Here is a 25,909-nt window from a genome sequence, read left to right on the forward strand (position 1 = left end):
ATCCACCACCACCCATTTCCAGACCACCCCTTTCTCCATCTGGAGCAAAATCTAAGTCAAGGGTGTGCCCTGCCCTATGTGTCGGTCCGGTGATAACTTGAGACAGCCCCATGGTCATCATGGAGGCCATGAAGTTCCAAGCAGGAACACTAGAGGCAGCCTTAGCATGGACATTGAAATCACCCAGGACTATTGTTCTGGGCTCCTCCAATACCACAGCTTGGTCAGAGAAGCTGCTGGGCAGCAGGGTGGACTGTACACCAGCAACAACCCTAGTTTACTGTCTCCTTGGCCCAATACCACGTGCAGGCCCTCACAGAGTGAGGTTTCCTGGTGACAGAGGTGGAAGTTCTGTAGACCACAGCAACTCCTTCCCCCCTCCCCCATCTCTGCAGCCTGTGCTGGTATTGCACTGAGTATCCAGGTGGGCAAAGCTGGGTCAGATGAACTCCTCCCAGCTCACCTACCCTGGTCTCAGAAATGCACACCAAATTTGCACCTTCATCCATGCTCAGATCATGGATGAGTGGTCTTACTGTGTATCGATCTGGGGTTAAACAAAAGCACACACAGGGCAATGGGCACATCAGATGAGCAACGAGGAACCCATCCATGAGAGGAGTGGGATAGAGGAACAAGGCATAGATAGCCTTGCCTTTCTATGGTAGTTCACCACCTCCCCATGGCCATACCTCCCTCTAACCATGTTCACTGAAATTGGAGTTGCATCACCCATGTTCCTCCTTACTAAGACTACTCTTAAACACCTGATATGGACGCAACAAGAGCCCACCAACAAAACCTATCTGAGCCAATTATCCCAGTATGCCTCTGTGAGAATTGGGAACAGTCAGACCCACTCAATATTTTTCACACAAGGCACATCTACTCCCCCTCTGTCTCACACCCAGGAGGGCCAGCCTTCTGCCAGTTGCAGACTCTCTGAAGGCATCTGGTGACTTTCTCCTATCATTCAGTTCACTGCACAGGCTTTCACCCAGCACAGGAACAACATAAGCGCCATATGCCCTACCCACTGTCAATCTCCTCTAAATTTGTTTTTTAAAAAATATATCAGGGAACAGCACTCTCGCTCTCAGAACTCCCTAAGGGGCTCCCCAAGGAGCAACCCCCAGCAGCAGACCTGCCACCCAAGAGCAGCCAGGCTTTTATGCCCCTGACCCAGCTAGGAGCAGATGCAAGAGGCTGCAAGATTGACTGCAGCCTCTCTCTGGAGTCAGGGTCAGGCAGCCCTTGTAGCACTTACCTGGGACCTCAGCTGTCTCAAGAGACAACAACCAAGCAGAGTGAGCAAGCAAGCACCCAAATGCTCAGGTATTCACTCCCAGGCAGGTCTTCTCCAGTCCCATAGTGCTAATTTATACCAGGGATGACTAACCTGAGGCCCTCCATATATTGCCAGACTCAAATTCCCATGAGCCCAGGCAGCTTGGTTAATTGTAAGGGAACATGGGAATTGTAGTTCAGCAACATCTGGAGGGCCACTGGTTAGCCACCCCTGATTTACACTGAAAGGAACAAAGATATAGATGAAGAGTACAGACCAGTGTATTTCACAGATCTTTTTTTATCAGTGATTTCAGCATTTTCTCATCTATTCAATTCCATTTTTTTATATGTGCCTTATCCCTCTGAGAACATAAACTAGCAGGTACCTGGGATTTGTGGAGCCTCCATTTTCAAATGAGTTCCCAATCCGGATTTCAGCTCCATCCAGCCGCTTGGCACAACAGTCCTCTCGATTGGTGATGCTTACACTAGACACATTAAATTCTGCCTTCAAGTCCACTGCCCACCATGGATTCATCTCTTGTTCTGTGTGAGTGCATGTCCTATGCATAAAATCAACTGAGGTGGAGCCATCAATGGCATTCTCTGCGGATCCTAGTTTGTTGTAGGTGCTGGACTGGAATGCCTCCCCTTCAAGGGCCACATTGGGAACTACAGGAAAGAAAAAACAATGCTTACATTACTAAATAAGAAAACTTGTTCACCAAAAAAAGTGGATTCTGAGATATTGTTTGAAAGAAGAACAATGCCATGTCCTTCTCAAGGTAATAGATTGGAAATCAGTTGCAGATTTTGCAGGTGATCCCAGATGTGCCCAGTGGGATTATTTATTTATTACATTTATATCTCAGCTTTCCTCCAAGAAGCTCAATATGGCATACCTAGTTTTCTTCCTCCCCATTTTTATCCTCACAACAGCCCTGTGAGGTAGATTGCAAGACTAACTGGCCCAAGATCACCCAGTGAACTTATTGACTTGGCAGGAATTTGAACCCTGGTCTCCCAGGTCCTAATCCACTACAGATTTTGTCAGATTTTTGACTTTTTTTTATTTGAACAGCAGATCCACCATATCCCTATTCACATCTTCTCGTTGTGTATACTAAACTATGCTGCTCAGCTTGCCCCTAGCATTTTATGTGTCACTGGCCTCACCCACAAAATACATGCATTCATCCTGACATTTTCAACAAGGTGCCTCCTCATGGACATGTTTTAATCTATGTTTTAAATTTTGTATCTTGTATTTTTTTTACTAATGTTGTCCTAAGGGCCCATCTACACTGCTGTTTTATTGCAGGTGTACATGGGAACATGTCATCATCACATTAATAATGCATTTAAAGTAGATTTATAGTGCATGGTCCACACATCATTCCACTTTATCAATTGTTCAGCAATGCTTCCCAGTGTTCCTACATTATTATATCCACACTTGAGATCTGCCTATTCCTTTGTCCATGCATCCGCCATCCCCATTCCCCCCCCCATTTTCTGAGCACAAGTGCTATGATGCCATGCCAACACTTTCATTTGAACATGTTCAACGTTTTTATCTTTAGGCTGTGATTGCTCATACACAGCTTGGACAACTGTTTCTCCTGCAAAGAGTAACTATGCATCAACTCAGAAATCAGTTGGGAAACCTTTATACACACCTGAGGGCATTTTCCTGTGACCAAAAACTTGAACTTCACAGAGGGAGAGATATTTGGCTTCACCTGGAACAGTAATAGTCACGTACTGTCCTGACATTCCTTCACAATGAAATTTCTGGGTTTCCCCCAAATGCAGTGAAGTAATGGTGGCACATCTTGAAAGGAAACAAATTCAGATTTGTTAGTGTTAATTAACAATTTTAAGGAACACAATCAGCTACAAATTAATTACCCATGGGGCAGGGGGGAAGCATGAATAAAGTCTTGACATAAGGACTGCCTTCTCCTTATAGGCTTAGCACACCAGTCAATTCACTGGTCAAATATTGTCAATTAGTCAGTAAACTGACCACCTATTATTTGACTATGGTCAAATATTCCATGAAGCTATAATGCTGATCATGTTTTAAGAATTTTTGAATGTTTTAAATTGCCTTTAAAAACGGAATTTTACTTTTAAAACTTGCTGCTATTTTGCTTATTTCTGTTTCAATTTCATTTTATAAATATATATATATGAATAATTGTCAGTAGGGTGTGGAGTTCCAGAATAAAAGTCCAATACAAGAAGTACTTGGTGAATCGTTCACATTTGCAAAAATCTTACCTAGCATTGTTAAAAGATATAATAATTTGTTACATTTTTTAAAAAAACTTTTACTATAACAGTTAACTTGCTTTTTTTGCTACAAGAATAAAACCTATTGATGATTAAAGTATCTTGTTTCTTCTAATACAATTAATGCTTTAAGAAAGCCTTGATCATTATATTTGACAGTATTTGCCTGGTCAATTGACCAAATTTGACCAGTCAAATGCCCAACTCTAGGCCTGGCATCCTAGGGTAGTTGTTAGGGCCGCTGCACCCAGACACGGTCCCTGGGTGCTGATGCCTGCCCTGGCCCCCATGTGAGGACTTAACAGATGGCCATTTAAATTTCTAACAATGCCCCAAACATAGCATCATTGTGGAGCATTCTGGGAAATTAAAATGGCTGCTGCGGTCAAAAGCCCACTGACACAGGCACTTTGCCGAGGAGGACTTTCTCAACCCTGGGACTGGCCCTGCCCACTCCAACTTCTCTTTAAGATCTTCTAATGAGATCTGTGACCTTTGGAAGTAAGATCAGTTAAAACAATTTACAATCAGAAGAATAGGGTGGTGTTAAAGACCTAGGAAAGAGATATGTCTTAGCATATAGCAGAAGCTATACATGGATGATGCTCGACACACTTCTGTGGGGGAGGAATTCCACTATTTAGGGGCTGCCATTTCCCAGGCCACCATTCCCCACATTTCGAAGGGTGATGGAACTACCAAGAGAGCCCCCTCTGCCAATTTTAATCCCAGAGACAGGCTGTAGGGAAGGAATTGGTCTTTCAGATATCTGGGGTCTAAAATAGGTTGTCGTGGCATAAAGGGGCCATTCTGTGGCAGCACTCAGACTTTGGGAGGCTCTCTCCAGCTTCATTCATCAGAAGTCTGTATTATCAACTCAAAGGCACCAGTTGAAAACTTCCCTCTTTTGGTAACGTTTGATTTGATCAACAATCTGCTCTGTTTGTGCTGTGTCTGTATATTGGCTGTTGGTTTGTATTTGTGTAATTATTCATAACTGTTTATGTGGATTGTTTAAATTCATGTTGGTAACCACCTCCCAAAACCTGTTCCAGGTAGAAAGGTGGGATATCAATATTTTAAATAAATAAATACATTTTATGGACCAAACTGTTAGGGATGTATTTTAATCCTTTACATTCTGTGCTTCATCTGCTACCTAGTCCTGTGAGTGCCCAGAGAAAACCAGGCCTTTAGCAATACCTAGGATTTGTGATGCCTCCTTCATCTTCTGAGTCCCCAATTCGGATTTCAGCACCATTTATCCGTTCTGCACAACAGTCTCCTCGATTGGTGATAACTACACTGACCACTACAAATCTCATCCTAAGGTCCACTGTCCACCATGGATTAGCTTCTTTTTGTGTGTGAGTGCATTGTCCACGCAAATAGTCAGAAGATGTAGAGCCATCAATGGCATTCTTAGCGGATCCTAGCTTGTTGTAGGAGCTGGACTGGAATGCCTTTCCATCGAGAGCCGCATTGTAGACTACAAGAAAGAACAAAAGGGACACAGAGAGAGAGAGAAAGAGACCCTCTTATCGATGCTGTGTTTTTTCAACCAACAGCTTAGAAAAACTATACACATGGAAAGAAAACTTGCAAAGTAGATTCTCAGATATTGATGGTGTTAGCTTTGGAGTTGAATGCCTGCAGAAGCTGAACTGTAACAGGATCCCTGGGAGCACACTTTACCCTGGATGTAATCACACAGACTCTTGAGTTTCAGAAAACAAGAAAGTTTACATTTATTGCAGGAAATACATACTGGATAGGAAAGATCCCTAGTTCTTCTGGCTAACTAGAGTTGAAGATACAAAAAGCCATGCTTGCTCTTTCATCTCTGTAGGAGAGAGAGACAAAGGGGGGAAGAAGGGAAAAGCAGGAAATGAGGTCAGCAACCCTAAGAGTGTCAGTCTGGTACCAGAAAGAAGGTTAGGATAGGTTATATCAGAAAACCAATCTAGAAAGCACAGAGGCCCCTTCTCTGTCTACCCTTTCCCATGCGAACCCATCAGCAAGGTGAGTTACCAAACATCTCCAACAGATGGAATGAATAATTAACAGTTGGATAATTAACAGTCGGAGGCTATGTCCACACTAGGGCATTCATACATACATGGGTTGCTGTTTCCATGTAAGTGTTTGTGCACTTTTGTCCACACATGAGTGCTTTCAGTTGAATCTGTCTCTGTGGTTTGTCCACACTAGTGAGTAGTGCTTGATGGGATATATTCATGCTGTGTGTTGTTGCTCCCTCTCCACAGTTAGTACTTCCCCACCTACCATACGTTCCACTGGTATGCTCCCTGGTATGGCCTGAAATCCAAAACAAACCTGCAATTCCATTCTGATGATGCTGGTGTCTTTTGTAAGCAGTGACAGCTCTACGATATTTTTGACATCTCCCTCAACTTGATAATACAGCATACGCCAGTCTTCCCCTCCAGTTCTTGTGGACTTCCACTCCAATCAGGCCAGGCCAGCATGGCTGTCCCGTCCAGAGCTGGAACCACGAGACGGAGACGCGGGTGCAATTAAATCTTGCTTTATTAGAGTAATGGATACATCTAGGACATTGCGCTTCATATAGAAACCTGCCTTACTCACTAGAAACCCCTAACTACACTCTAGACATGCTCTGCGGCACGTGAAGGAAGTTGACTCAGCGACTCCCCTTTCAGAGGCCAGCTTATGTAGGGAACGTTTTCGATCGTAATCTCTGACTCCTTCATAAGTCCTGTCTCTGCCCTGTCCGTTTCTCACGGCGGCGGGCACAAGGCAAGGGGGGGTGTTTTCAACGGCTCGTCGGAAGACACCTGCTCTTGGGCTGCAGGCTCGAGGTCAGGAGGTGGCGTCACGCTGGAAGCGTCCTGGGAACTGCATGGCAAGGGAGGAGCTGGTACATCCTCTGGGGCGTCCCCTGACGGGCCCTCGGGAATGACTGGAGGCGGCGCACTCTCCTCTACAGAGCTCACGCTACCCGTGGGAATTGGCTGGAGTTCAAGTGCACTGCTCCCCCCAACGCCCCAAGCAGACTCAATAACTCCTTGGTCTTCCGCATCTTCTGGCAGCTGAGGCACCTGAAACTCATGCCTCTCCCCTCCCTGCTCCTTCAGGGAGAGCCGAGGCTCAACAATGGCCAATGGTCAAGGATGATGGGAGTTGTAGTCTTTAAATATCTGGAAGGCATCAGGTTGGGGAAGACTGGTTTATGCTATCACCAGTGCAATAGTGGTTGTAGGGGCAGTGCAGGCAGAAGGGCAGCGTTGCTCACCTGCCTTCTCAATGCTTAGCATAGCTCCCTGAGAGGGACAGGGGGAGGAGCGAGGTGACGTGCAGGGAGCTCAGTGCAGTGCGAGCACAGCGTCAGATTGGCTCTGCTGCTGCACCTGCACTGAGCTCCCCATGCCTTGTCCCCTCTCAGGAACCGGCAGCGATGCTTGGCTTTGGGAAGGCAGAGGAGCAACACTGTCCTGCCTGAGCCAACCCGCCAATCACTATGGCGCCAGTAACGTTCTAACACTGGCATTTCTAAATCAAATGTAGGCTGCATGGGCAAAAAAGGGTAAGCTAAACAACCAAGAACAATATATATATATACACCAGGTCTGATCTGTCACAACCACTGTGGCGCAAGGGTCACTTTACCAGTTGAGTAGACTTCCCACTGCCCTTTTTTCTCTTCCCATGGCTGGGTCGGTTTTCTTGGCTTTACCCATTGTTCAATTGGTGAAGAAACTACTGTGAAGAAAGAAGCAGAAATAAAAATAGGAGCAATATGTGACAACAATTTCAAACTGCTTCTTGGTTGTATTTCCAAGCAAGTCCAAATGAATTCAGTGTGAATTTAGTTCCAGGGAATGAATTCAGTTCCAAGAAAACATGTCAGAAATTGGCCTGTAAGCCTTCTTCAGAGCTTTATACCTCATGAAGGGCCCCTTCCCCAGCAAGAACACCTCTTTCCCATTCTCACTCTATTGCCTTCTTGGCAAGGTACCAAGCTTGTACCTGTTGAGTTCTAGAGACACACCCTTCATAACCTCTTCTCTTACAGACTTAGGGTCAAATTTGGGAAGTGATAGCATTAGGCCCATGCTTTAGAACAGGCTTTGCCAACTGGTGCCCTCCAGATGTTTTGGACTGGCTTGGGCTGATGGGAGTTGTCCAAAAAAGCTGGAGGGAACCAGGATGGTGAAGGCTGCCTTCGAACATGGTTTCTCTGCAACATAAGGTAGGGGTGGGAAGGTGGCTTCATGGAGAGAAGGAGCAAGTGGGAGGGGTGCAGAACACTTCCACTGTGAGCACATTCTCCCTGGACCCCCTGGTCACTCATGGAATCTTGAAAATCATCTGCCACCTTCAGGAGAGGAATTCATTTAGGGCTATGAGCAGGAGGGGGTGTAAGGAAGGCAAGAGGCCAGGAAGATAAGATAATTCGGAGACAGTTGACTAAGGGCCAACTTTGGCAGGAAGGGAATTAGGAAGAGTCTCTTGTCAGGTCTAGGAACAGCTGTGCCTAACGGGGCTGAGGAAAAAAAGAACATGAAGAGTTGAGGGCCAGGGAACCAAGGCAGCAATAGAATCCAGAAGGCATGTAGGCTTAAGGCAGTGAGGGGGAACCTGTGGCCCTCCAGATGTTGCTGCACTCCAACTCCTGTAATCCCTGACCATTAGCCATGCTGGCTGGGGATGATGGCTGTAGGAGCCCAAAAACATTTGGAGGGGCCCAGATCTTCCATCAGTGCCTTAAGAATGGTGGGAAGGGCTGTGCACTGCAAGATGAGATGACCCACCTTATACGGGCTCAAGAACAAGAGGGACAAATCTACTGCTGCTGGGATCATGTGGAGAGGTGAAGAAGGCCCAATCTCACATGTTGATTTAAATTAACCAGCAAGATAAATGTCAACTGTTTCTCTCTAGTGTATAATGTTTTAGGTTTGAAATGTGTGAATATGAGGATCATTCACCGACCTTCTGCTTCTTTCGTCATTCCAGGCGAGGTCTCTGTTTCATTAGCATTGCTGAAATCTCCTAGACAAAATATGTATATTAATTGGCATAGCAAGACTTCCTGTGATGAAAAATATTTGAGCCATGCCAAATTTTGCTAAAATAAAACAAAGCATACTTGATTGGTAGTGATCGCTGTTATTACAACCCAAAAAATAGCACAGAGCCCAAGAAGAATCTCTTCAGTGCTCCACAGGAATGTCGATGAATGTGATAAGCATGGGGGAAAGGGAAGAACAGGTGTGAACATTCCAAAGTGAGTCCACAATCTGCCTCTGAGCCTTGCCCAGACTTGCTACCTTTTTTTCTAGCCTCTAGGATAGCAAGCAGATATTGACAAGCACAGCTTTCCCACCAGCGCGTCAGTGTATCGTTCATGCATCTATTAAAGCAAGTGTGGGAAACCTCTGGCCCTCCAGATGTTGCTGAACAACAACTCATGTCAGCTCCAGCAAGCATGGCCAATGGCAAGGGATGATAAGAGCCATAGTTCAGCAACATCTGGAAGGCCAATGGTTCCTCACACCTGGGTTAAAGTCAAATATATGACATCAGGTGTAGGGCAGATGGACATGGCTTTGCTGAGACAGCCTCACAGGCCAAATAGGGAGGCCTGACAGGTCTAAGTAGGACCACAGGCTGGAGATTCCCCACCACTGGTGTACATTATCACTTGATGCTGCTCTTATTAAATCAGGGTTTCCCAAAGTGGTTGATATTGACCACTGTGCAGGGGGTGAATCAAGATGGAGGAATATAAAGGGGGTTAAAATGGGCCCGGGGTGAAAAAGAAGTTGACGAGTTATAGTGCAAAAAAATTAATTAGGAACTGTGAGCCTCAGAAATAAAGGGAGTGGGCATGTCGACAGCGCACCTCCCTTGCCAATGAGGAACCTCTCTGTTTAACTTGGTGAATAATATTCCTTATTGTGTACATTTTATTATTCCTCCTCAGAATCTGGGATGGGGTTGCTGACAACTTTATAAGCTCATCAAGGGGTCAATGACTGTTTGGGAAACCCTGCATTAAATGATGAGCAAGCACTTGTGACCTGAGGCATCCCATAGAATGGACAGCTGGCCTCTGCAGGTTCCTCTGTAATTAAAGTGTTCCTAGCCTAGACATCTGCCAGCCACACCTCCTCACTTTCTCAGTCACCATGTCCTCATCTCCTGGCCTCTCTTTCTGAAATACATACCATATCATAGCCATCCACATTCTTTCAAATACATCATCAGTCAGCTGCTCACTCAACCACAAGATAACTGGGAAAGCATTCGACTTACCTGAGGAAGATACCTTTACACCAAACACTTGAACTTCACAAAGGGAGAGGATCCGAATGCCTGGGGTGGTAATAGTAACATACTGTCCTTGCATTTCTCCACAATCAAAAGTGCCTGTTTGCCCTCCTTTCAGTGAACTGATCGTAGCGCACCTTGAATGGAAACCAGTTCATATTTGTTAGTACTAACTGGAAATGATATCATAGGAAGGATCAGAGGTAACATGTCTCTGAATACTAGTTATTGGGGACAATAGCTGGCAAGGGCAATTGTCTCTTGCTCTGTTTGTTGGCTTCCAATCGGCCACTGGGAAACAGGATGCTAGACTAAGACAGGACTTTTCTGATCCAGCAGGCTCTTCTCACGTCCTTAAGGAAGAAAATTAAAGCATGTGCCCTTGAATAACATCACACTGTTACCATACCTTGGATTCATGATTCCCCCTTTTTCTGGTGAGTTTCCAATTCGGATTTGGGCCCCATTTATCCGCTTTGCACAGCAGTCTCCTCGATTGGTGATGCTAACTCTGAACACTCGAAACTCTGCTGTCAGATCTACTGTCCACCATGGATTAATTTCTAGCTCAGTCTGAGTGCACTGGCCACGGAGAAAGTCAGCAGATGTAGACCCATCAATGGCATTTTCAGGGTTTCCAAGTGCATTGTAGATGCTGGACTGAAACGCCTTTCCTTTGAGAGCCACATTGAAAGCTTTAAGAAAGAACATAAATCACCATCTATGAGTGGGTGTAGGCAGGGCTGGCACCAAAGGGTGGCCAGGTTGGGCCCTGGCCAAGAGTCCCTATGGCCCAGAGGGGCTCCTAAAAGGGCCCCTTGTTAGGGTGGGAGAGTAGCGCTCCCCTTCTGCAATCCACGGCAGTGTCTCTGCCGCAGATCACAGGGAAGGAGCTTCCAGGCTGCCTGCCTGTTCACTTGCTCCACCTACCTCTCTCCTGTCTTGTGCAGTTGCGCACACAGTGTGCGCAGGGCTACCATCAACCAAGATGGCAGCGGAGGCTTCTTTAAGTGGCTGATGCCCCTACCGCCATCTTGGTTGATGGCAGGCATTTGGGCACACGCAGCGTACCACGCATGTGTGCCATCAAGCAAGATGGCAGCAGGGGCATTAGCCCTTTAGAGAAGCCTCCACCACCATCTTGGTTGATGGCAGCCCTGCATGCACAGCACACATAGCAGCACAAGATAGGAGCGAGGTAGGTGGAACATGCAGTAGCCATGCACCCGGGGCAAGCTAGTGCCCAAAGGCCCAGTCATGCCTGGTGCCGGCCCTGGGTGTAGGAACCTATCTCTGTTCTTTCCATGTTATTCCTACCCCTGGTACCAAAGTTTCTGTTAAAGAAATAATGTCCAGGAAAGCATCTACCTTGTTAAAACCGAGGAATTACTGTATGTTTTGAATGCTTAAGCCCCAAGTTCAATCCCCAGCATCTCCAGTTAAAGCAGGGGCAGGGACTCCTTGGCCGTCCAGATTTGTTTGATTCTAGCTCCCATCAACACCAGCCAGCATGACCAGTGGCGAACCAAGGATGATGGGAGTTGTCATTCAACAACATATGGAGGGCCACAGCTTCTCCACTTCTGAGTTAGAGGATAACAGGGAATAGGGCTGGGGAAGACTTTTGTCTGTGCACTTTAGGGGACTGCTGTCAATCAGAGTAGATTACACTAGGGTAGATGGGCCAATCTCTGATGCAGTATGAGGCAACGTCATATGCTTCATTGTGGTGTTCCTGTGAATGAAGAGTAGATATTACAAACTGGGAGTAGAAAGGTGACAGGCCACTCAAAATTCAGCATGTTTAAGCCTCAATAGGACAGCGAGTAAGCTCACATTTCTATGTCTTTCAGTGAAACCAATTGGGCTCAAAAGTGCTTAAATTTATCTGGATTGTGCCCAGACTGACATCTATGAACATTTACTACATCAACAAGGCTGCACCACCAACATCATGCTCTCTCAGACAGCAGTACACTGTGGTCTGCTTACCAGACATCTGGGATTGTTCTCCATGCTCCAGTTCCCATTGTGATTTGGATGGCTTGCTATGCTCTGGCTCAAATTCAGCTGCCAAAGAAATTATTATAAAAAGAAACAAAAGGCTTAGCTAAGGCTCTGTCTACCGGCACAACTCGTTCAGCGCAGTCTGGATTATTTAATTATTTAAAGGATTTCTGTGCTGCCCTTTGGGGAAATTATCAGAGCAGCATGCAGAGAAAGAATAAAACGTCAATCGCAATTAAAACACAGGTGAAATCATGCAAAAACAAAATTCTACAAAATGCAGCAGAGTGGATAAAGCCATCATTAAATGCCCAGGCAAGGAAAACTGTAGTTCCCTGACACTGAAACAACATCTCAGTTAGCACTAGGCGAGCCTTCCTGAAGAGAAGGCTGCTAAACAGGGTGCTACAACCCACCCACCGACCCTCAGATTGGGGGGGGGGAATCTGAAGGAGAGTTTCAGACTACAAAGACAGGGAAGGTCTTTGTGCTAGGAGGTGCTCCTTTAGTTAAACCAGAGTTGTATTAGATTAAGAGATGATAAATTACAGATACTTTAAGGCAGAGGCAATGCACCCCTCTTGGCCTCACCCTGCTCTGCCTTAATGCTGAAAGACCACATATTTATCAGATTCTGATTAAATAAAAACAGTTCCCCCTTATTTTGATTACTGTTTATGCAAACATCATGTCTTCTTCCTCTTTATTGTTTTCTGTCTGCTCCTAATGTACAGGAAATTATATTTTGTTCTCTATTGTGTCCTTCTTTTGTACTCTTTGAAATTTTATGTTCACAGTGCCATTAATGTGGATAGCTCTTAACAGAGTGCAAAACGACAGGTCCCTGCTCCGAGGAGCTTACAGGGGATACAAGTGCGGAGGGAGAGGAAAGTGGAGGCTAGGGAACTAAAGGGGTCATGCCTGAATGCTCGTATTCGTTTATTCAGCATTTAAAAACAAAGATACAAAATGTATGAGAAAAGTGGGGGCCTTAGAACTAAAAACTTCAGAAGGCCATCCCACATAAGAAAAGCCTGCTGGATCAGGCCAACGGCCCATCTAGTCTATCATTCTGTTCTCACAGTGGCCAACCAGATGCCTATGGGAAGCCCACAAGCAGCACATGAGCACATGAGCATTCTATCCTCCTGCAGATTCCAGCAACTGGTATTCAAAAGCATGCAACCTCCAACTGTGGAGGCTTCCTTCTAAGCTTGTATGACCATTGCCCACCATTCCTTGCCACACTGCACTCTGCATCTGTCTAGTTGGGTTCACAATGCTTCAAAGCATACCACAGTCTCTCACTTCCTCTGTAAATGTGTACATACATGTTCTCCCACCTCTCTGCTCCACAAAACACTTTCATTCCACTGTCCATAAGTGCCGCTATAGCTGCAAGCCATCCAGGTGCTCACATAAATATCTATGGCAGAATAATAAAACTAAATGGATTGTCTTTTTTTTCTGGTCTCAAATAACTGTAATATTATATGATGTTTCAACATGGCCAAACACTGAGTAGTTCTCATTCCAGATGCATCAAAGCACATACGTTTCACACAAGTGAGGACAAATCTGTCTATGCTAGAAACCTATATTAGTTTTATAATTATTTGACAGTCATGACTTCCTCCAAAGAATCCAGGGAACTTTTAGTTTTGTGAAAAATCCCCTCTCATAGCACTGCAATTCCCACGCTTTCCTGGGCTGGCAGAATCACAGAATCGTAGATCTGGGAGGAACCTCAAAAGTAATCTAGTCCAACCCAGGATGCTACTACAGAAACCTGAATGACTATTAAGGAATAAGTCTCCATCATAAACATTTTATGTGTTTATTCAGTATTTTAGTCTCTTTGCACAGAAATAGAAGCCACTATTTGTTTACTTACTGGTAGAATCTATCTTCTGACCGAAGACTTGGACTTCACAAAGTGTGAGGTATTCTGCCCTTGGTAGGGTAACAGTCACATACCGTCCTTTTGAATCTTCACAGTAAAAACTGTGTGTTTCCCCAGAGCCCAAGGCCATGATTGTAGCACATCTTGAAAAGAAACCAATTAATTTTCTAAAAATTGCATTAAGTATAATTGAAGAAATTTGTCAACAATGTGAAATCACATGAAACATTCAGGAAATAGAACAAATATTTGCTCAGATTGTTTTTTAAACTTAGGGCTCATCTACATGGTGGTTTAGTGTGTGTTTAGTGCTACTCACATCTTTTAATTTGCATAGTGCACATGATGTTACTGGCAAACAGAAACTATCACATAGTTTCCCCCCTGTAAATCCATACTAACCCAATCATCTAATGATACGAAAAGGGAAGGAGAAAACATCTTCACTCCATATCTCTAGTGATTGCAGACACTTTGCTCCGATGCTTTTAGGTGGGTGTGTCAATCATTCCCCTCTCCACACCCACTCCCTCCTCCACCTTCATTCATTTTATTTCCTGTAGACAGAAAAGCAACTTCCAGCTGCTCTCCCCCATGCTGCTAGTCATAGAATCATAGAATCATAGAATCCTAGAGTTGGAAGGGTCCTATAAGGCCATCAAGTCCAACCCCCTGCACAATGCAGGAATCCAAATCAAAGCATTCCCGACAGATGGCTGTCCAGCTGCCTCTTGAATGCCTCCAGTGTCGGACAGCCCACTACCTCTCTAGGTAATTATGTCCACAGCATTCCCACAGTCTACAAGGGAGGTTACCCGGTCAAAAACTGAGATAAAAAAATGAGATAAGATTAGCTTGGCAGGATTTGTTCTTCATAAATCCATATTGGCTCCTGGTAATCACTGCATTGTTTTCAAGGTGCTTACAGATTGACTGCTTTATAATCTGCTCCAGAGTTTTTCCAGGGATTGATGTTAGTGGCCGGTTCAGAGCGGGAATCATGAGTTGGAGACGAGGGTGCAAGGAACTTTTGCTTTATTAATGTAATGGATACATCAAAGGCTGAGCGCTGTTGGCGCGTGTGCGTTGATACGGTCCAGAGAAGCGACTCTGGAGCTGTGCAGAACCAGAAATAATCCAGGCCAGGCAAAGTTCTTTGTAAGAGTCTTTTACTGACAATAAGTTTCAAACGCAGTCCTCTCTCTATACAACTTTTCCCCCACACTAGAGCTTCTGCGAGAGCTGCTCTTATCAGAGCCGTTGCCCTTGCCAACCATCTGCTGGCCTTGACAACTTTGGCACTCACTGTTGCTCCAGTTAACCCGTTTTCTTCAGGTTTCCTTTTCTCTGCAAAACCTCTGTCTGTGAGTCACATAGATTGCTTTACTGGCCAACAGCCCCCACCTGGGACTCACAGATCACAAAACTACATTTCTCTTATTTTCAATTATACATTACAATTTCAATATACATATATATACACATCATATTGTTTCTCATTACTCATTCTCATTACAGTCTCTATTTCCATTTCAGTTTTGTTTCTTTATTCACACAATTTATTCAGCATTAACTTTATTTTTCTCAGATTCATTTACATTTCATTCTTCAATACAGTATTTCCACATTAAATCCATAGTTTCTTTGTCTATTGGCCCTTCTTTTTCCCATTCTAACGGATATTCATCTGTCTCATCCTTGTTTTGTGTTACATTAAATGTGAATCTATGTGGTGGTTTTCCTTTCGTTGATCTTGTAGAATGTCTGACATTGTCAATTTCCATTGCTTCATCACTCTCATCTTTAATTGTTTCTGCACCTGATCCTGCACTTGTTCCTGCACTTGTTCCTGCACTTGTTCCTGCACTTGTTCCTGCACTTGTTCCTGCACTTGTTCCTGGTACTTCTGTATCTTGCATTATTTTGTCCTCACTCCTCAGTCTTTTAACGTTATGTTTGCCACCCTTAATTAAATCAGTTAACGCAGCTCTTAAGGGTATTTGCGGACCAAAAGGAACATCTGCTGCTTCCTGTTTGCTTGCATCATCAAGCACTACTGTTTGACTACTTTTCCATGGTTGGTCTACTACCTTTATGCTTCTGCTAAGTACTACCTGTTGCTTTTCAGGTACCCAGATTCTATAATACGAATTCTGAAATCCCAAAACATGACCTGCCTGAGCTCTTGGGGCCAATTTTCCATGTCTTTTCTGTCTAGAAACATGCACCCAGCATTTTGCTCTGAAACGCTCAATATGTGTTAGCCTGGGTTTTCTCCCTGTCAGCTTTTCATAGGGAGACATGCCTATTATTCTGTGTACAAGGCGGTTTTGTATGTAAGCAGTATATAAAATACATTCACCCCAATAGGTATTATTCAAATCTGCGTCCGCCAGCATGGCTCTCATCGAATCCTGCAGAGACCTGTTCCTCCTCTCTGCAGTCCCATTGGATGATGGTGAGAAAGGAGCAGTGAGACTTTGGATTATTCCCTTCTTTTCTAGATATGTCTTCAATGAATTACTTGTAAATTCACCTCCCTGGTCTGATTTTATATTTTTAATAACAACCCCATATTGTGTCTCTGTTCTCTGTATAAATGCCCGTAATTTATCTTCTGCTTCACTTTTCTTTTTCAACAAAAACACATGTGTAAATCTGGAAAAATCATCTACAATCACTAAGTAGAATCTTGCCCCTCCTTTCGAACATTGGAGAGGTCCTGCCAAATCCACATGAATAAGTTGATAAGGTTCAGTAGTAGTGCTTACAACGCTCTTATTTATGGTTGCCACTGTCATTTTTGCTTTATAGCATGCATCGCACTCATCCACATGTTCACAATGTGTTAGTTTTAAATCTTTACTATACTTTGGGGTGTTTTTAATTTTCTCAAAATTTGCTTGCCCTAATCTTCTGTGCCACTCATGTATGCAATTTTCGTGTATGTATTTATTTACTCCTATCCAGGCACATGTTGGTTCATCATGCTCACTCTGTACCAAAAACATTGAGTCCTACAATTTCCCCTTCATACATATCTCATCACCTTTCTGCACAATGCATCTATTTCCTTCAAAATATACTTTACAACCTATCTGAGTTAGTTTTCTTATTGACAGAATGTTACATTTTAAATCAGGAACCAAAAGTACATTTGTTAATATTGTTCTCAGATTACTCAACCTGATCGTCCCCTTCGCAATCGCGTCCCGTGACGATCCATCATCTAGATAAATCTTCTCTTGAACAGGCTTTGAAGTGTAAAACAAGCTTGCGTCCGTAATTAGGCAGTTTGACGCCCCGCTATCTAGAAGCCATTTAGAGTTAAGTGTTTTATTGTCCTCCTCAGTAATAAAGTTCACACTGGATTTCTGCCATCCATAGTCCCTGTTTCTTCTTTTCTTACTCAAACACTGTTTTTGTATATGTCCTCGGGACCCACAAAAATAACATATTTTATTTTCTTGCCTGTTTCTTGGATACTTTTGTTGAGCAGCTTCAGCCTCTTTGAACTCAGTCCTGTTACTCTCATGTCTTCTGTTCCATTCCTGTAGCAGTTTTTGCTCTACAAAGTCCAGAGTTAAAGTTCCATCTGGCAATGTCTCCATACTAGTAACCAAAGTGTCCCATTTATGATCAAATGAAGACAAGATTATATAAACCATCTGAATGTCACTGTGAGTCACTCTTCTATCTTGAAGATCTCCAAATAATCGTCAAAATTCAGCAAGATGCTCACTCATAGTCACTTCATCAGTAAAACGCATCTGATATAGTTTTTGCGCTAAACACAGCCGGCTTCCTGCGGTTTGTTGCACATGAGCGGCTCTTAGCTTTTCCCACATTTGATGAGCTGTTGGCTCATTACTTACTAGCAACAATTGTGTATCAGACAGCCCCAGAGTAATAAAAGCCTTCGCTTTCTTGTCTTTCTTCGTCCATGCTGCTGATGGAGCGGCCGGAGGGGGATTTTCCACCACGTCAAATAAATCTTTCTTGACCAGAACTGCTTTCATTCTCCATTTCCAATTGGAGTAATTAACTGCATTCAATCTCTCCATTGGCATCCCGGATGACAGGTTTATAGCCATGTTGTCCACTCTTCACTTGCCTCTCACTTGCTGCTTCTGTCCTCTGCAACAACGGATCCAAATAGCACCAGAACCTCTTACTTTGGACTGTATTCTGGGCCCATAACCCCTGTTGGCGCATGTGCGTTGATACGGTCCAGAGAAGCGACTCTGGAGCTGTGCAGAACCAGAAATAATCCAGGCCAGGCAAAGTTCTTTGTAAGAGTCTTTTACTGACAATAAGTTTCAAACGCAGTCCTCTCTCCATACAACTTTTCCCCCACACTAGAGCTTCTGCGAGAGCTGCTCTTATCAGAGCCATTGCCCTTGCCAACCATCTGCTGGCCTTGACAACTTTGGCACTCACTTTTGCTCCAGTTAACCCGTTTTCTTCAGGTTTCCTTTTCTCTGCAAAACCTCTGTCTGTGAGTCACATAGATTGCTTTACTGGCCAACAAGCGCCTCATAGAAAAGACCCTATGCTAACTCACTGCCAGTCCCTAACTACCCTTTAGACATGCTCTGCAACGTGTGATGAAAGTTGACTCAACTCCCCATTCACAGCATGGCAGTCTTAAATAGGAGAGGTCTTCAAGTGGAACCTCTCACTCCTTCGCACACACGTCCTCTGCTCTGTCCACTTCTCCCTACATTGTGAGTGCGGTGAAGGGGGCGAGTCTCCACGGGCTCAGCTGACAGAACAGCGTCCTTATCTGCAGGTGGGGAAGCAGAGGGCTGGGAAGCATCGGGCGTCTCTGGGATACTGCTTGGCACAGGAGGAGTTACTGCTCTTTTGGAATCCACCCCTAATGGCTCCGTGGGGGTGCTTGATGGCTAAGCGCTGTCCCATTGAGGGGCAGGGCCATCCGTGGGAACTGGTGGGGCGGCTAGCTCGCTGTCTTCCTCAAGGTCTTCCTCAACAACAGCTGGATCGTCCATGCCTGCTGACGGCTGAGGCACCTGCAACTCATGCCTTCCCCCTCCTTGATCCTCAGGAGAGAGGCTGGGCTCAACAGTTAGGCTGACTGGTCTGTATTTCCCTGGTTCCTCCTTTTTGCCTTTTTTGAAAATAGGGACAACATTAGCTCTCCTCCAGTCATCTGGCACTTCACCAGTCCTCCATGATTTCGCAAAGATAATAGACAGCGGTTTTGAGAGTTCTTCAGCCAGTTCCTTCAATACTCTAGGATGCAGTTTATCGGGACCTCCGATTTGAACTCGTTCAAAGTGATTAAGTATTCCTTGACCATTTGTCTATCAATCTCAAGGTCCAATCCTGACCCTTCTACTTCATGTTTTCCGGGATGGTCACATATCCTTTTTTGGGAGAAAACTGGGCCAAAGTAGGAATTGAGCACTTCTGCCTTTTCTTTGTCATCGTTTTGCCATCCTCTTTGTGCCACCATTTCTTTTCTCTGTCTTTTACTATGGACATACCTGAAGAAAGCTTTTTTGTTGCTTTTAGCATCCCTCGTTAACCTCAGCTCATTCTCAGCTTTAGCACCATCCCTCCAATTCCGTGATACCTGCCTGTACTCTTCCTTTGTGGCCTGGCCTTCTTTCCACTTCCTGTATTTGTCCTTTTTTGTTTTCAGGTCCTCTCTAAGCTTTTTGTGAAGCCACATTGGCTTCTTCTGTTGTTTCCCCCCTTTTTTCCTTGTTGGAATTGCTTGCCATTGCACTTTTAGAATTTCCTTTTTTAAAAACTCCCACCTATCTTGGACTCCTTTTCTCATTGGGGTGGCTTGCCATGGAACTGTACTTACAATTGATCTGAGTTTATTAAAATCAGCTTTCTGGAAGTCGAGGGTGCACATATGGCTACTCTCAGCTTTTGCTTCTGTTAAAATCAAGAATTCAAGTATGATGTGGTCACTTTCCCCCAGAGTTCCCGTAACTGTCCCTTCATCTTTTTTATGTTGCTGTAAACAGTGCCTTGTTTTTCTTTCCCTCCTAACTTGTGCGCAAAAACATAACACTGCTCAAACAAAGATCTGTATTTCAGCTGTATTGTACCAGTGAAAATACAAATTATCACACTTCCAGATTATTATTTTTTTATTAAACTTACTGGTAGAGCAAACTGAGCATGCTCAGTTGTCAAGTAGCCAGAGGGAGTAGAAATGTTAAATTAGAGGGTGTGGTTACTAGGAAACAGCGTGATTGATCCTTCCCCTCAATGTGAATAGAAAATACCATGTTTGCTTCTGGCATCGAGCCCTTACTGTGGATGGTGCAAATAGAAAATGGAGGTAAAGTGTCCCTAGGTCAAAGTAATTCTCCCATGTGGATAAGCCCTTAAACTACTAGGGATCTGTTTGGGGCATTTTCAGACCATTTTCCTCCATGTGCCATAATCCTGTAAAACAGAGATGGGGAACCTGTGGCCCTCCAAATGTTGTAGAATTCGAACTCCCACCAGCCCCAGCCAGTATGGACAATGGTCAAGGATGATGGGAGCCGTACTCCAATAACATACGGAAGGCCATCGGTTCCCCATCCCTTCTATAAGGTTCTAGAAAATATCTAATCAATATACAGTACCTAGGATTTGTGGTGCCTCCTCTCTCTGTGGAGTTCCCAATTCGAATTTCAGCCCCATTTAGACGATACTCGCAACAGTCTTCCCGATTGCTGATGCTTACACGGAATACTTGATACTCTGCTTCTAAGTCCACTATCCACCATGGATTACTTTCAAAATCTGTGTGGGTGCATGATCCACCAGCAAATTCACCTGATGTAGACCCATCAATGGCATTGCTAGCAACTCCGAGTAGGTTGTAGGTGCTGGATTGTAAAGCCTCTCTGGTGAGGGCCACATTGGGGACTGAAAGGAAATAAAATCAAAAGTTTATTGCAGTTGTGCTTAAATCGCTGAACTGTAGAATCTGTTCACATGATATGAAAACTCCACCCCTGCCCCTCCAAGTTTTTAATTTAAAAAATAATGAGGTTTGGGGGGCTTTTTGTTGTTTGGGGGTATAGCCCGCTTTGGGGGGATGTTTCCTGTTTACTCCCCTCTTTCTTTGTTTTTTGGGAGGTGGAGGGGTGTTGCCTGCTTTTGGGAGGGGGATTCTCAGCATCACCAGGCTTTTGTCTGTGAAATGGGTATTTGTGTTGCTCAAAACAGATTTTTAGATTTACAAATGTGCCCCTGAGTCCCAAAGGTTTGGGGATCCCTAGCGTAGTAAACGCTTTGCCTAGAAGTATATGCATTATTATAGTTAAAGTCAATGAAATGAGAAATTGCTGGCCAGGAAATTATTTGAAGAATAAAAGGATCCAGAGTTCACAGCTTCCTACTAAAGGGCTCATGAGACAATAGCTTTCTTTAGACATCTCCCAATTCAAGCACATTGCTCTCACAAATATCGCCGTCTGCCTTCAGATGGTTGGGGGGAGGGGGAGAGAGAGAGATTGTGCTTACTCCAGTCAAATGAAGAAGTTAGTTGACGCTAAGATTGCTTACTCATCCAGAGTAAAACTCAATGAATTCAATGGGGTTTACTCCTCTCCTGAGTAAACAGGTATACAATTGTAGTGTAAGTCCCATTGAATCCAAAGGAGCAAGTTAGTGATCATGAGTAATGTAAGTTCCACTTTAACTGAATCTTATTTCAGTGTAGACATGGTTAAGATCACACTGTAAGTCCTACTAAATTCAACAGGATTTAGGACTTACAGTCCTCCTAACAAATTGTTGCTGAGAAGTTAGCCGTAGTCCATATGCAAAAGAGCCCTGGATGGCAAGAACAGGGGAGCAACAGTAGCTGCAGATGAACAGAATATGTTGAACACTTCATCCATTAATGAAATGTTATGTTCAGTCTGAACTTCTGATAAGCAGGGGTGTAGTTGTCTGGGGTTGCTAGGAGTTGAAGAACTACTGTTTGGGAGCAAGGTCTCAGCCAGGTCCCAATGTATGAGCCAATCAACATGAAAAGGGAATGTGTTAGCCACTGAGAAGAGTCCCTGTCTTTTTGTGCTGATTGGAGCCAATCAGAGTAAAAAAAGATGAGTCAGCAACTGAGATGACTATTCTCAGTAGCCAACACCCCCTCCCCTTTCATGCTGATTGGCTCCTAGGGATGTCTGTTGTAGCAGAGTGTGGACTTGCAAGTTAACAGGGAGAGTAAGGGAGATGAGAGAAAATGTAAAAGGAGTATGGCTGTGACAGGGGCATGCCTTGACTTTCATGAAGGGACCCTGCACTTCTGAATTTGCCACTACACGACTGCTGATAAGGAATATTTCTTAACCCGAGAATGCAAATCACATTAAAGTCCTAATGAAATTAATATGACATCAATGAGTTACAATCAACTTGTCCTATTCATTTCAACAGGAATTAAACAGGACCAGCTTCTGCTAGATTTCGGACCATGAATATCGGAGAAGAAGAAAAACAGGGAGGAATGACATCCAGTTCTCAGTAACATACCATCATATGCAGGCAGTGCAGGCAGGATGACCATGAGCAACAGCAAAAGACAATATCTCAAGGCCTTGAGAGTCCTTCTTGGAAGCATTGCGCCCTTTTTTGCAGGATCTGTAAAGCTCAGGAGAAGAATCACTGAGAAGAGCTCCCTTGAACACCCCAATAGAATTTTGAGGAGGTTAATATTAACTCCTCTGGATGCTGATGTCCTCCAATCAGAGAACTAAGACCGTTCAGGTGTTCCTTTGAATTCTGCTGCCAGAATAAATATTTGTCCTTGCCATTTACAATATGAGGAAATAAGTTTGGTAAAGGGCAGGAGGTCTGAGGCAAATTAGGCAAAAGATCAGTGAGAGTAGAAGGATGATGGTTCTTTCTTTCAGAACAAATGTACAGAAACATTGTTTGTAACATACACCACAAGAAGACCCTTCCCTGTTCCCATCTCCAGATCTGTAGAGAACCATGTCATGCTCTCAGACTGGCTATTCTGATCATATCACACCAGCACATTACCATCTGCACTGGTTGCTAGTCTGTTTCTGGGCCCAATTCAAAGAGCTAGACTTAGCTTTTAAAGCCATAAGTAGCCTTGGGCCAGGTTACCACAGGATTGCCTCCTTACCTACCCAGACTCTAAAATCTTCTTCAGAGGTAGTTCTTGGGGTGTGCCCACCAAATTAAGGAGGATGGGTGCCTACCAAATAAAGGACCTTTTTGATGATGACACCCCTATTGTTATGGTCTTTTTAGTACTAGGTGAAAAGTCCATTTTTGCCCTCCAAGTGTTTTAAGAACGTTTAAAGATCTTCAGTGTTTTTAGCTCTGCTCTATTAATGTATGCTTTGCTGTCGTTTTTATTTAGTTTGTATTGAGGCTGGCTTTGTTCTGCTTCATTTTGATGTTTTAAAAGAGATTCCTATTAATCTTTACCATTTTTAACTTTTTCTGTGAACTGCCCAGAGAATATTGTTAAATGATAATTGGGCCGTATATACCAATGTGAAAGTAAGGAAGGCTGCAGTTCAAACCCCTGGCCATCGGGGGTGGGGGCTTGATATAGCATTGCCACATCCATAACCCCACCACTTTCACCAGCCAGGAAAAAGTGCTTCTTAGTTGTGCCAGCTCCCGGGCTGATGCAGTAAAGAGGCCTGGATTGAGCCCATTGCCATCATGTGACTTCAGCAGGGCTGACTCAGGATCCTGAACTGGCCCAGCACTGATCTCCCAGCCCCTGAAATATCCCATTTTAGGGGAATTCTGCTGGCCAGCAGGGATACCACCAGTGGTAGTGTTCACCTGCTCACCATTTGTGCAGGTGCATTGTGGAGTTCCTGCTGATAGGGCTCCCTTCCTGATGTTAGATCTCCCTCTCTGGCAGAGAGATCCTTCCACCCCATCCAAACCCCTTTTCAATATGGCAGATTGGGGGTTTGTATTGCTCTGCTCCTAAATAAACCAGAAGCCAAAAGAAATTTCAAAATTCTCATATTGTTGCTTCTATCAAAGATGTTCTACCAATTGGTTATGCTGGGTCCTAAATTGTGCAGGGAGCTTTCATGTGTAATTCAGGCTCCCTACTACACCTGCAACACTCAGAGGGCTGCAGAGCTGGACAGTGTCATGTGACTGGGGGCAGGGCCAACAACAGGCCCATCTCTGCTGTCCCTTCCTCCTGTGTCTTTTATACACCTGAACAGTTCTAGCATATGCCAAATAAAATGTACACTATGAGTATATACACCTAAAAATACAAAGTGTGAATATAGCTTCAAACGTGTATCATACAGGCACCCTCATGGCTGAAACACAACCATCCTCTGAAATCCATACTTTGAATTTTGCAGTGCAGTTTTCTAGCCAAGTAATGTGTAAAAAAAATGCAAATACTAGGGTAATGTGTACATAAAATGCATATATTGGTGAAAATAGCATACAAAATGCATTATATAAGGGGGAAAATATTAGGCAAAATTGCATACAAAGATGTGTATATTAGGATAAAATTGCCCTAAAATGCTGCTGAATTTTCACGAGGTCTTGCTTAAAAAAACAACAACCCACAAACTGATACAGAAATGTAGAGAACTGAATTTAAGATTGGAAAAATTAGAAACTGAGAGAAACCAAAACTGACAGATTCGCCCATCCCTAAACATTTCTCAAATAGTGTTCTTTACTTCGTAACCCAAGAGTAAGAAGGGGAAAACCAAGATTTTTTAAATCTTGCTTAGCTAAAGACAGCTGAAACTTTCCTGCATGGTGTTTTTTGGAACTCTGTCAATGTTCTACTTCTTCTGTAATAGAGTTCAAGGGTGGTCACTTTGGTGACTAGAAATTGACATTATACAACTGCAACAATATTTATTCAAGGTTGAAAGATTATATCTTATCTGAAAAATGAGATGGCCTTGGGAATAGCCTGACAGAACTGTTTGCAAATTATGTATAAATTCTAGCTGTGGACTAGAGTCCATCTCATCAGATGCATGAGGTGAAATCCTCAGTTGGCAGGTATGTGTTGCATGGGCATAAAATGGAAGGGATGTAAATGGCAGAATAAAATGGCAATGGGATACAAGCAGCACAGTCTGTGACAATTCCATTAGAAACTAAATGCATGTGAAATACAACACCATGATCCATTATCTGTAGTAGCCTTCTCCAACCAAACTGACTGGGGCTGTTGGAGGTTGTAGTCCAACATCTGGGGGCACTCAGTTGGGAAAGTCTGGCCCACAGCCAGGCCTGCAGTACATCTTTCCCTGCTCTGTTGGACAGAAAGTCACAATTTTGTTGGGTTTTAAGATTTTTTTGCTGCAACAGAATAATGCGGCTACTTTTCTCTCATATTTATTTATTTATTATTTCATTTATATCCTGCCTTTCCTCCCAGCAGGAGCTGAGGGCAGCAAATGAAAGCACTAAAAACACTTTAAAATATCATAAAAACAGACCTTAAAATACATTAAAACAAAACAACTTTAAAAACATCTTAAATAAAAAGGGTTAAAAAAATTAGAGGGGGAAAGGTTTTTTTAAAAAAATATTAATGTATATATATATTCTCAGGGCCGACGAGGAGGGGGAAGTTGGTACAAATTACGGGGGCCCGGTGGTCTGGAAGGGGGCCCAGGGCCCACGTTGCATATGTTTTTGTCTTTCTCGGTAGTATCATTATTTGTTTATTGTTTTTGACATCCATTGTAAAATCAGTCAATTTCAAAGAAAATAATAATGATATACAAAATTCTGTGTTATAGGCCAATATAGACTCTAATTAACCAAAGAACTACTAATTACATATTAAGAACAGAATATAATTATATTTTAATGTAATTCTTAACAATATATATATTTCATGTTCAATGCACACACAATTCTGAATAACAGTTTGTGAACTTGTGCCATGAACCAAGCATTTCCAAGTATTTCCGACTCTATACGAACATTTGCTTCTGCGCTTTGTCAGTATGACAGCCCAGTCTCATCTCATTATACTCAGTTGCATTTGTATGTTTTCAAATTTGCAAGAAATTTTTCTTTCACCAATAAACCTTTTGAATAAACTAAGAC

At 43.6% G+C, this 25,909-nt stretch overlaps 1 protein-coding gene across 3 annotated transcripts in view; it reads right to left on the reverse strand.

The window, feature by feature from the left end:
- LOC133390557 (uncharacterized) overlaps positions 1-22,502 on the reverse strand; it is a 312,873-nt gene extending 290,371 nt beyond the window's left edge. For 2 of the 3 annotated variants that reach the window (XM_061639372.1, XM_061639371.1), the window contains exons 1-11: positions 22,334-22,502; positions 20,434-20,719; positions 13,808-13,959; positions 11,899-11,976; positions 10,316-10,601; positions 9,892-10,043; positions 8,566-8,625; positions 7,240-7,332; positions 4,792-5,077; positions 2,970-3,124; positions 1,677-1,962 (exon numbers count right to left, since the gene is read on the reverse strand). In XM_061639372.1, the coding sequence (XP_061495356.1) occupies positions 1,677-1,962; positions 2,970-3,124; positions 4,792-5,077; positions 7,240-7,332; positions 8,566-8,625; positions 9,892-10,043; positions 10,316-10,601; positions 11,899-11,976; positions 13,808-13,959; positions 20,434-20,719; positions 22,334-22,421 (1,922 nt within the window). In that variant the 5' untranslated portion in view covers positions 22,422-22,502. The remainder of the gene's footprint in view (positions 1-1,676; positions 1,963-2,969; positions 3,125-4,791; positions 5,078-7,239; positions 7,333-8,565; positions 8,626-9,891; positions 10,044-10,315; positions 10,602-11,898; positions 11,977-13,807; positions 13,960-20,433; positions 20,720-22,333) is intronic. The other variant, XM_061639373.1, reaches the window with a different exon arrangement.
- Positions 22,503-25,909: the final 3,407 nt, after the last annotated feature.

The sequence above is a fragment of the Rhineura floridana genome, chromosome 8 (genome assembly GCF_030035675.1).
Source record: "Rhineura floridana isolate rRhiFlo1 chromosome 8, rRhiFlo1.hap2, whole genome shotgun sequence".
NCBI classification, from domain to species: Eukaryota; Metazoa; Chordata; class Lepidosauria; order Squamata; family Rhineuridae; genus Rhineura; species Rhineura floridana.